We start from the raw sequence: 14032 nt of genomic DNA, 5'->3' as shown, positions 1-14032 counted from the left end.
GAGAGAGAGAGAGAGAGAGAGAGGGAGAGAGAGAGAGAGAGCGCGCTAGCAGGGGTTGAGGGGTTCAGGACTGGGGGGACCTGGAGGAAGGGGAGGGATGAGAGGGGGTTGGGGGTGTGGTGTGTGGTGTGTAGGGGGTGGCGAGCCAGCCCCAGCTAATAGTCTGGTACGCATTCAGATTTGAAAGTGCCTCTCTGCGCCCTCTTCTCTTTTCCTTCTCAATGAGAGTGGGAGAGAGAGGTACCTGAATCAGCAGGTCAACTCAGGTTACCTCAACAGGTATAAGACCCTCCCCAGGGGACTGAGTGTCAGCAAACCCTAAGTGGAGCTCCAAATGCAAAAGATGAGCTCCCTAGGGGTCCTTAAGTCTGGGGACTTGAGGGAGAAACAAGAACACCAGGTCCCCTAGACACTTCAGGCTTCAGACCCTCCAGCCTCTGGCCCCTCCCCAGGCTCTGAAGCTGCCCTGTTTTTCTTATATCCTCAAGACTGTCACACTTGGCTGCTTATGGGTTGAGGGCTGGAGGGGTGGGGGCACTCCATATACCACTCCAGGACCACAACAGCCTTCCTTCAGACACCAGCTCCTACCTGGAGTAGGAAGCCCAGGCAATGGCCACAAGCTTGGCTGGGGGTCTGAGAGCAAGGCTGTTTATGGGGACTTAGAAGGAACAGCTTCGTGTCCCTGGCTTCTGGCTGGATTGATCCTTCCAAGGAGACTATTTGTTTCTTGGTTGGAGGGGACTGCAGTAGGCCTCTTATTTGTCCCCATATACCCCCACCCATAGGAAATGCCAACTTAGCCTAGAGGGGCCTCATGGTTTTTCTGCAACCCCCTTCTTGCCCAGGCAAGCTGCCCAGGCCAGGATGTGGATGGGAACTGTCAACAGATACTCTTCAAATATTTACCCACACTTTCTCTGGGGGGGCTCCCTTCAGTCTCAAAACTAGACAAATTCAAGTTCTACTGGATAAAAGAAGCTTAGTCCATCCGCACCTTTCCTGGCCATAAGTATACAGTCGTGTGGGTTTAACACAGAGAGAAAAAGGGAAAAAGTGGGAGAGCCATACATATGTGGGCCGTGTGCAGACAAATGAAGATGATGAAGATGAATGATTTTTCCCTGATCTTCTTCCACAGTATGTGAGGCTGTCACACTCAGGACAATCCTGGGACACCCTCAGGACACACACATGCACACAGTGTGTGCCACCTTCTCACCCCAAGACATGTCAAGTGCATGCTCACCATAAACTAGCACAGACATTCCTGGAAGTGTCCTTGTCACATCCCAGACACTGTACACACACATGCATGAGTCACCCATGCACGGAAGCCTGACTGATGCGGATGTATCTTTAGGCAGAGCATCACTGAAAAAAAAAAATTGCTACCTGTTTTCCTTCCACACCCTGAGGTTTCCAGGTTGGAGGAGGAAGGAGGTGGTTAGAAAACCAGATCTTTTCCTTTCTCATCCTCTCATCCGGAGCCCATCGGGACGGAGGAAGAAACGGCAGCGCAGAGCAGGATGGTTTATCAAGAAAGAGCCCTCCCTTTCCAGCCCCTTTATTATCTAAAGAATTGCCAGGGAAATGGTCACTCTCAGCCAAATTCCCAAAGGAGATTTCCTGGTACCCTAGCAAAGACCTTTTCAGGATGCCTTGCATTTGGGGAGCCCACCCTATTTGAGTTAGAGGCTGTCCAAACTCTTAGATGACAGGACTCTGGCCCAGAGGAGTGAAAGGACTATCCTAGAGTCGCAGGCCTCCCTAGGCGCCAAAATACCGAGGGATAAGGCAGCGGTGGGGCATCTCTACCACTACAACCAGAAGCCACTGCATCCTCGGCTCCAGCCCTGTCTTTTCTAAGCCTGCTCCTCTGGTGCTGAGTTGAACAGGGTGGGCTCTTAGCTCTCAGCATCTGGGTCACTGGAGACTGCCATAAATACTTTCTCTTCTCTGCCTCGAAAGAAGAGGCCCAGAGGGCCAGATCAGATCTTGGGCCTGCGCCTTATCTTTTAGGGGGTGGGGGGATATTTCCACATTTTATTGTCCAGTGAAAAAACCCTGCCACAGAGCTATTCTTCTGGGCTTTTGTGTCTTGGAATGCTACTGTCCCGAGAGTGTGCCTGTGCCTCCACTGTCGCCTGTCCGAAGAACCAGCCAGCCCCACAACCCCTGGCAGGACTTGGTTTCCCCTTTAGGGAGGGATCCTTCACCTTTATTTTATTTTATTTCATTTTTTTGCTTTTGCGCTAATCTGGTTTATTTCATTCAATGAACCTGGAAATAAAGGAACAGCAAGCAGCTATCCTCGCCAGCGATCTCTGTCCCTCTCCCTGAGGTCTACTCCGCCCTCTTAGGTACCACGGATTTATGTTCGTTTGTCCGGGTCATTCCGCCTTTTTGTGTTAATTACGCGCTGCCTGCTTCGCACTTATCTCTTCTGCAAAGCGATTATTTTTGATGCTTGCCCTTCTGTGCCTTCCCGAGCCCGCTGCCCCAGCGAGGGCTCATCTCCCGCTGCCACCCGCGAATTATTTACACCTCGCAGGTGAGGGGATTGATTTGCTTAGAGCCAGTGGGGCTGGGCAGAGCAGAGGCTCGGGGCCTTCTCAAAGCGGTTCTAGTCCGGGCCTCAAATGTCAGTGCGGCCAGGCCTGCCTAGGCAACGCCGCCTCTAACATTGAGCAACAGCGCCACCTCGCGTCCACTTTCTCTAATGCAGTCAGGCCGGGAAAAAGCCAACCGTGGTCGCAGGCTTGGCCCAAAGGTGGGAAATGTGAGGAAGGAGCCTCCAATTGGGTGCAAAGGAGAGGGATTCCCCGGAAGGGAGTTGCCTTGCGACCGCTGTTTTTGCTGTTTGTTTGTTTTCTAAGCTCTTGAAATAAACCTTGTAAAAGGTTCCATACTCTCGCTGTTTTTGTTACCACCCTTCTTGCACTATTCCTTGTGCAAAGGAACAGCGATATCCACCCCCTTCATTCAGGCGCATTTCTGGCCTCCGGACGCCTAGCACGCGGATGCACAGCAGAAGCTCCCACGCCCGACCGCTGCCTGTGGCGCGCACCCTACATTCCTCCTTCCTCTTACCCTGACGCTGTCCCCTCACCGCCTATTCCGCCGCCGCCTGCGGGACTTTAGGGTGCGACTCAGACTACAGCAGGCTATTTGCCCCTGGTTTGCAGCCCCTCTTCACTTCTCCCTCCCAGCCAGTGAGGTCCTGTTTTCCGTGGGCCATAGACAAAACATTCCTATAATCCGATTTCAAAGGAAAGAGTGTCCACTTTATTTAAACCATAAAACAATTAAGCCCAGACGTCTAGCCAGCTCCGCGCTGCTGTTTTGTTCGGCCCCATTCAGAGCCCAGCGCAGGGAGACAAACAGCGCCATAAAAGTGGCATTTCGGGGCTGCGGAAATGTACCTATCCGCTGCCTTCCCAAGTGGAACAACCTTTAGGGTTTTGTGATTCTGACAAAAGAGCAGAGGAGAGGTGGGAGGGGAAGATTAAGGGAGGAGGGCATTTGCTAGCCCTTCTCTCCCGCCAGATTGCATTTCTTTCCCTAGATGTGCGTCGTGTTGTTTTAATTCATAAGTGACAATGAATAAAAATCCAATGCAGTCCTGACCTGCATGCATGACGCTGAGCTGCGACTGAACAGTGGCCTGGACGGGTGACCTGCTCTGGTTCCTACCTCTCTCCTGGGGGCCGCAGCAAGGCCAGCTCAGCGCCGGGCAGGCTACAGAAGCAGGCCGCGCCGCCAAGGGGAGGCGACAGGCCCCGGAGCAGAGGCAGGGTGGAAACCCGGAAAAACCGCCCGGTTCAGACTGGGAGAGAAGTCTGCATCTTGGGGTCCAGAGAGGGAGAAAGGAAAGCAGGGAGAGAGAGAGAGAGAGAGAGAGAGAGAGAGAGAGAGAGAGAGAGAGGCTTCTATCAAGTGTGGAACTGGGGCCCGGGTTCCAGAACAGCAGAAAGGCCAAAGAAGAGCAGGAAGTGAGAAAAGAGACAAAAGTACAGGTGAAGCACCTTCCCAAAGGACCAAGAAAACAATGCTTCTAGAATTGGAGAAGGGGTCTTCTAGGCGGGAAAGAGGAAGGAATGCTTTACTGATGCACAGTTGTGACTTGAGTGGCCTTCAAAATATCTGAACAAAAATTTCCACCCATTCCCACCTTCCTCTAGACTCCCAAGTTGGAGTGCTTAACGCGAGGAGAGGGTAGGAGATTCCAGTAATGAGGGCAGACACGGGTTTCCTACAAGTGTCTCAACAGTTCTGTAAGGTGTTGCTTTGGGGGATGCAGCACATGGGCTGGGATCCCCAATTATTTTCTTTTATGGTGGTATCTTCTGAGTATTGAGAGCAACACCCTGCACCCTCGACAGAATGGGCAGCCTGAGATATTAAAGGGCTATATTTCAAGCAGTCTGATTTTAATAGTTTCCAGATTGGGGGATTTCCGAGAAAGGGGGCACCGGACTGAAGCAAACCGGCAGCTTGGGTCTGCTTCTTATTAGCAGATGAAAACTGCTGGTTCTAGGGAAGGCTCTGAGGCAGCGCACGGACCAGCCCCATCAGACTCTTACAAGCACATCCCCACACCTTTGTGCTTGGGGTCCCACAGCCACCAGGGAGCACCCCACTCCTGGCTAAACTAGCTTCCTTGGGGCCTAGCATCCCCAGCATCATTATCCCCTAGAAGCACTACAGATGCTTAGCATGACCCTGATCACCCCCAGACCAACATTCAAACTAAATACCACAGGGAAAGAGATTGAGAATAATAGAGAACTACAAGGAGAGATGGGAAAGCATCGAGAAGCAGAAATTAAATCTAATTCTGATGGCACTGGCTTTGTCATCTTCCTTCTTCTTTCCTTCCATGGCTTCCTTTTCTACCTCTCCCCTCCCTTTCTCCCTTCCTCCTTTCCTTCTCTCTCTTCCTCTCTCCCTCCCTCTTTTAACAAAGTCCCCCTGTGTCTGTCCTGCTCCCTGAGGCCTGCCTGGCCTTCCTCCTAGCTGAACATCCTGCCAGTCTTTTTTTTTTTTCCCAGCCAGCCCTCAAAGCACCAAAACACCAATGCAGCCAGGCAAGAATCCAGCCTGGGCCCTCACCCAGCACCCAACTATCATCTTCACCTATCTCCTCTCTCCCATCTCATGTACTCATAAATTATTACAATTAATTACAGCCAGGGAAAAGCCATTCATGCCATGCCCCCTCCCTCTATCGCGCCACCAGGAAACTTGTAAGCAGCCAGCCGGGGCAGACACAAGCTGGGCCTTCGCCTCAGCAGCCTCAGCAGCCTGGCCATCCCTGGAGCCCCCACCCCCATCCTGCCCTGCCTGGAGAGCAGGGGAAGGCATTTGCCGTTCTGAGGTAGAGGGAACCCCTTCTCTGGCTCCAGCCTCCCCTAAAGAATCTGAGCACTTGCCTCCTCCACAACAGCATCTTGGGGAGCCACAGGGAGGAGAAATAATGAGAACTGGATGCAGTTGAGTTTCTGATTTTTTAAGTGACTTCGATATATTAACACAGAGCTGTTCTACCATAACAAACAGAAGCACATTACAGGACCAACGCTGGGAACAGAGGCTGGGGTGAGAGGGAACACAGCTATGTACACGCCCGAGGAGGCACCGGCCTGCGCCACCCGACCCAGCCTGTGGCTCAGTCCAGGCCCTTGTCCCTCAGCTCCTGGGCTGGGAATCATCGTGTGTATATGTCTTTTTTTTTTGTACAAAATCTGCACACAGAGCGCCCACGGCCTGGGAAGGGATGGCCCAGACCAAATACGATACAGGAAAAATTAGAAATATAGCAATTCAAGTACTGGCTTCTCTGAAGAAAGGAGAAAAAAAATCACATTTGTGTGTGTGTCGTTTATTTCAGTTGCGCTGGGGGAAGAGAATGCAGTTTCTCTCCTGCCTCCTCTTCTGATGGGTAGAACTAACTCTAAAACACCAATTTCTCAACACTTAACCCTCCCAAATCGCAAGAGTTTTCCTTTTCCCCCTTCCTTTTTTTTTTTTTTCCTTTTTAAGCGGATTGGCTTTTTTCTATCTTGCTCTTTCCTTTTCCTTTCGTGCTTTCTCCCACTTGGGTTAGGGTATTTTTGTGGGGGTTTTGTTTTTTCCTTGGCTGTGCCAAGGCAGCAGGCTGGGGCAGGGTTTAGGATTGCTCCTTGTCGGTTTTCTCTTTATTCATCTTTTTCATCTTCATCCTCCGGTTCTGAAACCAGATTTTGACCTGCCGCTCGGTGAGATTGAGGACCCGAGCCACCTCATACCGACGGTCCCTGGTTAAATACATATTGAAGAGAAACTCCTTCTCCAGTTCCAGCGTCTGGTACTTGGTGTAGGGGCAGCGCTTCTTCCTCGTGGAGCGGGCGTGGATCCAGTTGGCCACGGGATTGCCTGGAGGGCCAAACACAGGCAGGGGTCAGTGGAGCCCCTTTCCAGTCCAGGACCTCTACCACCCCACCCCCAGGCTTAGCTAGGCCCCCCAAACCCAATAATTGAACCTGAATTTGGACACGTTTTGCTTTAGGAAATCTCTCCTTCTTCCTTTTGCATTCTGCCCTCTCCCCATCTCCCCTTCCTCTTTATTTTCCAGCACCTAAAACTGCAGGAAATCCGAAGCTATCAAAGCCCCTACAGTCTGGTCCTCAGCTTCAAGAGTAGTAACTCGAGAATATCCTCATAAAAAGTCCAAATTCCCAACCGTTTCATAGGCCCATAAACGCTTCTCTCTCTTGTTTTTTATTTTTATAGCGAGGTCTCTCTCCTCCCCACCTCCCTCCTCCTCTGCCCCCTCCCATCCTCCCAGCCCACAACCAAGTCCTGAAATTTCAGCAGTCCTACTTCCTGACCCTGAGAGCCCTTAAGTCCCTCACCACTCTCTCCAGTGCTGTCTCCGCTCAGAGTTCAACCCTGCTGAGGCGAATTCTCAGGGTGATGCTGGGATGTGGAAAGTCCTTCCTCTTTCCTCAGAGAGCTGCTGGCCTTAGGGACAGCCTCTCCCACATCTTAGCTTCCCTGTTGGTCTCCAGTGCCCCCCTCCTACCAGCCTCAGGACAGGCTCTGCAAGGACCTAAGCTTCCAATTTCAGGTTTATGGGAGTAGCTGAGGGCAGCGAGGGAAGTCTTCAGAGGGGTATAATTAGGCCCTGGTCCCTTAGAGGACGAAAATATTTTCTGCAGTCCCCCTCCTGGGACTCCCCCAGATACTTCCAAACATTCAGATGGCTGCTCCTTCTGCCCTACTGATTCTCCTTCTCTCCTCTTCCTCTGGCCCTGCAGCTCCACCTGCCCCCACCTACCCCAGGCAGCTCCTTAGCAGCCCTCAGAAGGCTCCTGTCTTCCAGGCTGAAGTGAGTGTATAGAGTTCTCTAACCTGAGGAGCTGTTTTCCCCACCCTACATCCCTGACCTCCATCCTCACCCCTTCCTCCTGCAGACCCTCAGAAGAGGGGTTCTCAAGTTTAAGGAGACTCAGACCACACTTCTCTCAGGAAGTCCTGATCTCTTCAAGTTCTCAGGCTGTGTGAAATCTCCTAGACCCGTCACCAGGGCTCCTGGGAGAGAAGTCAGTGGATCTTTTCTTCTAGTGAGGTGAGGACCCCCATGCTGATGGGGGTGCAGGGTGATTTTCCTCCCTGGGGCATTTTATATCTGCCCCCACGTCCTCCTCACCTCTTGCATCCCATCGCAAACCTTAAAATGAACCTCGCCCCCACCCCAGCCCCTGGCCCTGTCTACATTTCTTCCAAAGTGGCCACTGAACCAAAAAGCCTGGGAGGGGTGGGGAGGGGACAGGGGTCTCTCTCCAGGCCAGCCCCTGGGAGAAGCGCCCTCTGGGCCCTCTCTCAACCTGGCTCCCTGGGCCCCCTTCTCCGACCTTCCTGTCCCTGAAAGATCCCCAAGGTAATTCGCTTTTATTGAGTCCTCACCCCCTCACCCTCACCCCTCTCCCGCGCTCCCAGAGCTGCTCTGAGGGGCTGTAATCCGGCTCCCCCCCGCCTGTCCTCCCCTCCCCTCCCGCGCCAGTTGTAAAGGAAAATTGCTCCCAACTTACTGGGGTCCAGGTCGGCCTTCTCCTCTTTGTGCTTGCTGCCGGCGAGGGCGTCCGCCTCGGGCGAGGGCAGTGTCTGCGGGGCGCGGTCGCGCAGCTCCCCGGGCGAGCCGTACATGTAGTCCGGGTAGCTGCGGCCATCGCCAGGGCCGCAGTCGGCGCGGCGCCCGGGGTAGGCGTCCGGCTTGAGGGCGTAGTGACGGCCCCCGGCCGGGAAGCTGGGGAAGGAGACGGCGCCGGACAGCGGCTCGAGCCAAGTCCGCATGTAGCGCGTGTCGGCGCCGAGGTGGGGCTGGGGGCCGTACGGGTGATAGACCACGGACGACTGCGAGGGCACCGGCGCCCACGACGTGCTGAACACTGCGGGCTTGGGCGCGAAGCTACAGGACGGAAAATCGCTACAGTCCGGCACCAAGCCGCTGGGTCTGGCGGCGGCGGGGTGAGCCCCCGTGGCCGGAAACCTGGACGCTAGGAGGTCTTCATTGTCGTGAGAGATGAGCGAGTCCACGTAATAGTTACTGATGGGCCCCGTCGCCGACATCGTAACAGGGTTTTACATACATAAGATTATTGTATGAACTGTATATGTACTTTTTATCTGCTCACAGAACAATCAAGGCAGGTAATTATTTTTCCAGCCTTTTCCCGGCAGCTCATTGGCTCCCCAGCCCCCACGTGATCGTATTTACCCAAAAATACGGCGCGGATCAATGCGCAGGGCTTTTTTTTCCCTTGCTTTTTTCCCCCCCTCTCCCACCCCCTTCTCTCTGCTGATCCCCGCGACCTGCGTTTTCCTGGGGGTCCGCAACTTTGGACCCAAGGCGCCGGCCAGCCCCTCAGGACGGCTCCTAGCTCATCAGGGAACCCCCTTGCCCTTGTCCACCCATCAGCTGCTGGCTCCCCCCTGCTAGGAGGATTTTTTTTTTTAACGGGGTGAAAATGCCCGTCCCCGAAGCCAGGGTTCCCGGACTCCCAGGGCTGGCCTGGGCGCGGGAGCCCCAGAGGGGCGGGGAGGCCGGCCGAGGTAGGTGGAGGAACTATTTCTTGACGTAATCCGTCTCTGTCGGCCCCGACGCTCCCGCAGTCTCTGAGCGAGCCGAGATCAGCGATTGTCAGTTCGGAACGTGGCTTTTAAAAATGCGTTTTTAAATAGTGTGTATGTATGTATTTCTTTCAGGAGCAGCAGCAGCAGCAGCAGCAGCAGCAGCAGCAGCAGCAGCAGCAGCGAGGGAGGGAGGGTGGGAGGGGACTGGAGAAGCTGGGGTGGAGGGAGGGAAGGAGAGAAACGGGAGCGTCCTTCTGCCACTGGCCAACTGAGCCCCCCAAATCTGGGGTAGAGAAGGCTCGGAGAAGGTGATCTGCGGAGGGGGTAGAACTTCAGGACCTCAAACACCTTCATCATCAGCCTCAGAAGTCTTGTCTTTGGCACAGATACACAAGCGTCTTTATTTTAAATATATTGTCTATCTATTTGTTTCTTTGCCAGCTTGAAGAAGTGGAGGAGAGATCTACACAACTTAAGTGGGGCATTCCCATCCTGTCAGCCTGCCTAACCTCCTTTGCCCCCAGCTCCAACTCTGCGACACCCTCCCCCCAAAAAAGAAGTCGCTCCCTGGTTCTGTCTGCAGAGAGCCTGGGTGAGAGCGGGCAAGGCAAGAGAGCGACCTCGGTCGTGGGCAAGTAGCTTGTTTTTACGTCCTTCAATAAAATTTTTATGAGGATCATTTGATTGTTCATAAATGTGTCTTTCATTAAATAAAATTGTAGGCTGTTTTTGGAACGTGAAAAAAAGCAACAGAGGGATAGGAGAAAGCACTTTCTTTGGGGTCGGATGCAGGAATTCCGGAGGGGGCAGTGTGATTGTAGGAGAATATCAGACAACTTGGATTCCTCCCCCATAAGTTGGTTGCTAGTCTTCCTCCTTGAATTTGGGGTTCCTTGAAGAGCTAGCTGTAGGCATTCCTTCATACTGTCCCCTTGTAGCTTAGTAAATGGGGGGGTTGGAAGAGCAGAAAATCCTCAATGTGGGTGCAGGAGAGGGGCAGGGAGGTCATATGGGAGAGGGACAGGTGATATCCTCAGAGGCAAGGTGCATCTGGGCAGGGCACAGTGAGTTTGAAGTGAGGGTACAATTTCAGGGTCAGAGAGGAGTTCCAGTCTGCACATGGGGAAATTGGCAGGAGCTGAAGCTGTGATGCAGGCTCAGAAAGCAGCAAGGAAGAAGGCTTCCCAGACCCAGTCACGCCTGCCCTTCCCCTCTCCTGTCCCCAGGAGGGGGCCAAATGCTAGGGATGGGGGTGGGGACTGGTTTTCAGATGCATCTGTATCTATCTCCTCTGGGGTGGAAAAGGGCTGGAGAGTGTAGTACGTGTGTTGGAGGGGGGAGGAAAGTTGGGAGGAAGGTACAGCTGCAGGCAACAGCATGAGTCCCAGCTCCCCGGCCCCCTCCCAAGTCCCTGCTCCTCCCCCTCCCTAGGTCTTTCCTTTTCGGTCTATCGGGGCTGGGATTTCGGGGCAAGGGGGAGATGAGGAAGAGTTTCCCGGGATCTCAGCCCTGTCTCCCTTCAGGTCCAACTCTCTTCCCTTCTCTCAGGCTGGATTGGCTGGGAAACCCAAATTACAACAAGGAACAGAAAATCTCTTTGGCCTTGATGGAGTCGGGTTAGCTGTCAATCAAAAATTCTCCCTCACTAGTTCAAGGAAAAGACAAGAGATTCCAGTCCTTCTGCAGAGGCTTTCTACAAGCCCCCAGTGCAGTCAGCACCTCCCCCAGCCCTGGGTGGCTGGGGACCCAGCCTGGCTCTTGGGCGGCTGCTGGCAGTGAGGAGCAGAGGCATTTAGCCTTCATCATCAGGGCCCCGGGCCAGACTGCAACCCAGAGGACATCAGATGACACAGCCTGAGAAAGACCAAGCCCAGACAGCCTGAGACAGACCAACTGCAACACAGCACCAGGCCCAAGGAAGGAAAAAGGAAATGGAGGATGAGAATAAGCAGGAAAAAAGGGAAGAATTAAAGAAAAGAAGGAAAGCAAGATGAAAAAAGGAGAGCAGAGAAAGGAAGGCGTGCAGAGAGCAAGGAAGAGGAAGGGCAGCAGTACCAGCAATACGCAGATACGCAGGCAGGACACAACGGGGCAGGGCTCTCTCGAGCTGGCGCTGGCGGAGCAGCCGTGGCATTGTGCAGTCGGCTTGCTTGCCGGGCCTTTGCTGAGGGACCAGCTCCGGCGCGGCAGCCACTTCTGTGTGGACACAAAGGAGGAAGACGCCTCCTCTCCTGTCCCTCTTGGGGGACTGGCTCTGGTGGGTATTCTAGGCCTCTGGGATACAGAATCCTATGTTGTCTGGAGCAGCCGCCTAGGCAGCTGGGGGAATGAACACGCTCTAGTCAAGGAGCAGGGAAGAAACAGAAGAGGAAAGAGGTTTTGTGTCTTTACCAGGTCACCAGGCCTGTGTGCCTCAATCTCAGCTTCCCCAGAGGAAAGAGTCCTTAAGGATCCTCTCCTATGTGCCTCTGTTATTTGGGAGAGCTCCTCCAATAGACTTGGTGGCTGTAAAGAGATGTCTCTTCTCTCCTATCCCCTTTGAACACAGGCCTTCTTTTCAACTCTTGAGCTCCCTGTGAACCAGGCCTGCTACCCTGTGGAGGCACAGCAGCCAGGCTGTCAGGATCACTGTCCAGGAATCCCTGTTGCCATCAAATCCTTCAGGAAACAAACCAAGGGGTGGATTGTATCCTTCCCTTCCTTTTGGAAGCAGGAACTCTGGACCCTCCCCACTCAAGCACAGGCACAGCGGTGGAAGCAGGCCTTGACCACAGCCCCCTCCCAGCCAATGCCCCATTTTTCCTATGCCTCACAGAGAGGGGAATCTATGGGGAGGGGTCTTTGAAGAGCCTGGGAGATCCTTGGAGAGCCTGGCCCACTAGGCCTAGGTTCTACAGGTTCCAGAACTGCATGTGGGGTGTAGCCCCCATTTTCCACATTTGAAAGCAGAATGGCAGGTCAGGAGTCCAAAGCAAGCTTTCAGACTTCCCCTAAATCCAGGCTTGTTAGGTGTGGGAGCAAAAGAGTTGGGGGGGGCAAAAGGGAGGATCTCATCTTCTTGGAGTTCAGTTATTCCTGCTGGATCCCCTCCCATACTCCAGGACTCCTCATCTTCATTCCTTCAATTTTCCTCAGCACTCCTGGGCAACCTGAAGGACCTGAGGGCTGGGAGTCCCTGTTGGGAGGCAGGGAAACCCCAGCTCTAGCTAGCAGCTCTGTATTGCTCTGCTTCTTAGCGGTCCCCTCCCACGCCCAAATGATTTCACTGGGCACCGGAGAGTCCGCTAAGGGGGAGTGGCACCCTTCCTCCATCACCTCAAACCTGGACAGCTGAGACCACAATCAAGCTAGCATCGTGGGAAGGACAGACAGAAAGACAGGTTAGAGTCATCCCCTCCCCCTGCCCCACGTCTCCCTTTTAGTGATTTAAATTCCCTGCGGTTCAATCCACACCGTCAAGTTCGGATAAATTTAAAACAGGCTTTTCCCTGGGCCCCCAGCAGGCCATCCCAGGGCTGAAGGCTGAGAGCCCGCCCGGCTCACCAGCACCCGCCCTGCGCGGAGGAGGCCGTGCTCCATTTGCTTTCATTTTCCTTCTCCCCCTGAAATGGGCTCATTTCACCTCTCTGCTGCCCTCTCCCCCTCCCTGCCCCCTCCCTGATTCCCTTTTCCTATCCCCCTTCACTCTGGATCCTTCTTTGTTGGGAAAAACACACCACACGCAACTCCTCCTAGCTAAGGCCTGCGCTGGAAGCAGAAACTGAGTTTTCCAGACATGCCGCGAGAAGACCCACGTCCTGCCCCCACCCCAGGTGGGTATCCGGAACTCCTGCACACCAGGAGTCAGGCCCCCAAATCCAGCAGGAGTGAAACCTCCTAGGCCTGTGAACGTGGCCCTCTCAACGCCACGGCCTGCCGGGCCTGCCTTCCCGCCGGCGCCCCCCGCCCTGCCGCTCCGCAGCAAACGGGGCTATTTCCGGCTCCCCCAACACGGTCTGGTTTCCTAGCCCGGGGAGTGGCTGGAGGGGGAGCCGCCCCAGAGCTAGGGCTGCTCTCTCCCCGAAGTTCCAATGGCCCTGGGCAAGCTGTTACCTGATCTTTTGCGTGATGTATGTGTCGCAAGGAAATTTGCAGTGACTTTGGAGCCCAGACTGAGGAAGCCGAGGTGGCGAAAGGAGAGACAATACGGTCCCGAAGTACAATTAAGGAGCCAGAGCCGCTCCTCTCTCCCCCGCCCTCCCTGCCAGACTGGGAGCTGTCTGGCCTCCAACCTCTGGGAGACTCGCGAACCTGGAGCCGGAAACTCAGCCCGAGGCAGAAGGAGCCAGAGGATTCCGCACCCAGAAACCAGGAGGGAAGCTGCCTTCCAACCTGGGTGGCACCATAACCAGCCCCGCTGAGTTGCAGCGAATCCAATGAATGAAAGTGCACAATTCGACCACAAATTTTCCCGAATTTTCTCAGCCTTTGGAAGGAGAGGCCAGGGTTTGGGACATCTTAGACAGACAGACAGACAGACAGACAGGCAAGCCGCATCTCCTGAGGCAGACAAGGCTCACAACATGAGTGTGAGCCTGAAATCATACAGGTTCAACAGTCCCGAGGCCTCTTTGCCAGGCCCGGCTGGCGCCGATCTCTCCTACCTTCTCTCCTGCCAGGGCCTCAGGCAGAGACCCGTAGGATTCGGTCTCGCTGGCTTGGTCCAGTCCCGCCTCGGGAAGCGCCTCCGTTACCTGCTTCTCGGCTCCCCACGGCCACAGCCGCAGGGCAGCTGCCTCCCGCCGGGGGAGGGAAGCCCCGGCCACCACCGCAGCCGCCACCGCCCGCCCTCCTTCCCTCCCTCCTTCTCGCCCTCCCTCCCTTGCTCCCTCCCTCGCGCTCTGCCGCTAGCGGGGCCCTCCCGCGGGCAACCTGC

General features: G+C 54.6%; 2 protein-coding genes and 1 long non-coding RNA gene across 3 annotated transcripts in view; all 3 read right to left on the bottom strand.

The window, feature by feature from the left end:
- Hoxc6 (homeobox C6) overlaps nucleotides 1-13947 on the bottom strand; it is a 36352-nt gene extending 22405 nt beyond the window's left edge. The window contains exon 1 of the mRNA XM_010609362.3: nucleotides 13761-13947. The gene's annotated coding sequence lies outside the window, so the exon portion shown is untranslated. The remainder of the gene's footprint in view (nucleotides 1-13760) is intronic.
- The window catches only part of LOC117286142, a 63059-nt gene that overhangs the window by 44762 nt on the left and 4265 nt on the right, over nucleotides 1-14032 (bottom strand). The window lies entirely within an intron of this gene.
- On the bottom strand, nucleotides 5511-8813 carry Hoxc9 (homeobox C9). The gene is made up of 2 exons (XM_033763662.1): nucleotides 8076-8813; nucleotides 5511-6417 (listed from the first exon to the last, which is right to left on the bottom strand). The coding sequence occupies exons 1-2, from the start codon at nucleotides 8611-8613 to the stop codon at nucleotides 6173-6175; spliced, it is 783 nt and encodes a 260-aa protein (XP_033619553.1). The 5' UTR covers nucleotides 8614-8813; the 3' UTR covers nucleotides 5511-6172.

Source organism: Fukomys damarensis, unplaced genomic scaffold (genome assembly GCF_012274545.1).
Source record: "Fukomys damarensis isolate Sample0158 unplaced genomic scaffold, DMR_v1.0_HiC HiC_scaffold_15, whole genome shotgun sequence".
NCBI classification, from domain to species: domain Eukaryota; kingdom Metazoa; phylum Chordata; class Mammalia; order Rodentia; family Bathyergidae; genus Fukomys; species Fukomys damarensis.
Note: the sequence above shows the minus strand (reverse complement) of the source record. Positions and strands in the feature narration are given on the sequence as shown.

What these genes read in the sequence shown, in the direction of transcription:
- Hoxc9 (XM_033763662.1), bottom strand. Translation starts at nt 8,613, where the DNA reads ATGTCGGCGACGGGGCCCATCAGTAACTATTACGTGGACTCGCTCATC. An exon ending in GAAGGCCGACCTGGACCCCA is followed by an intron (nt 6,418 to 8,075) that starts GTAAGTTGGGAG and finishes TTGGCCCTCCAG; the next exon opens with GCAATCCCGTGGCCAACTGG.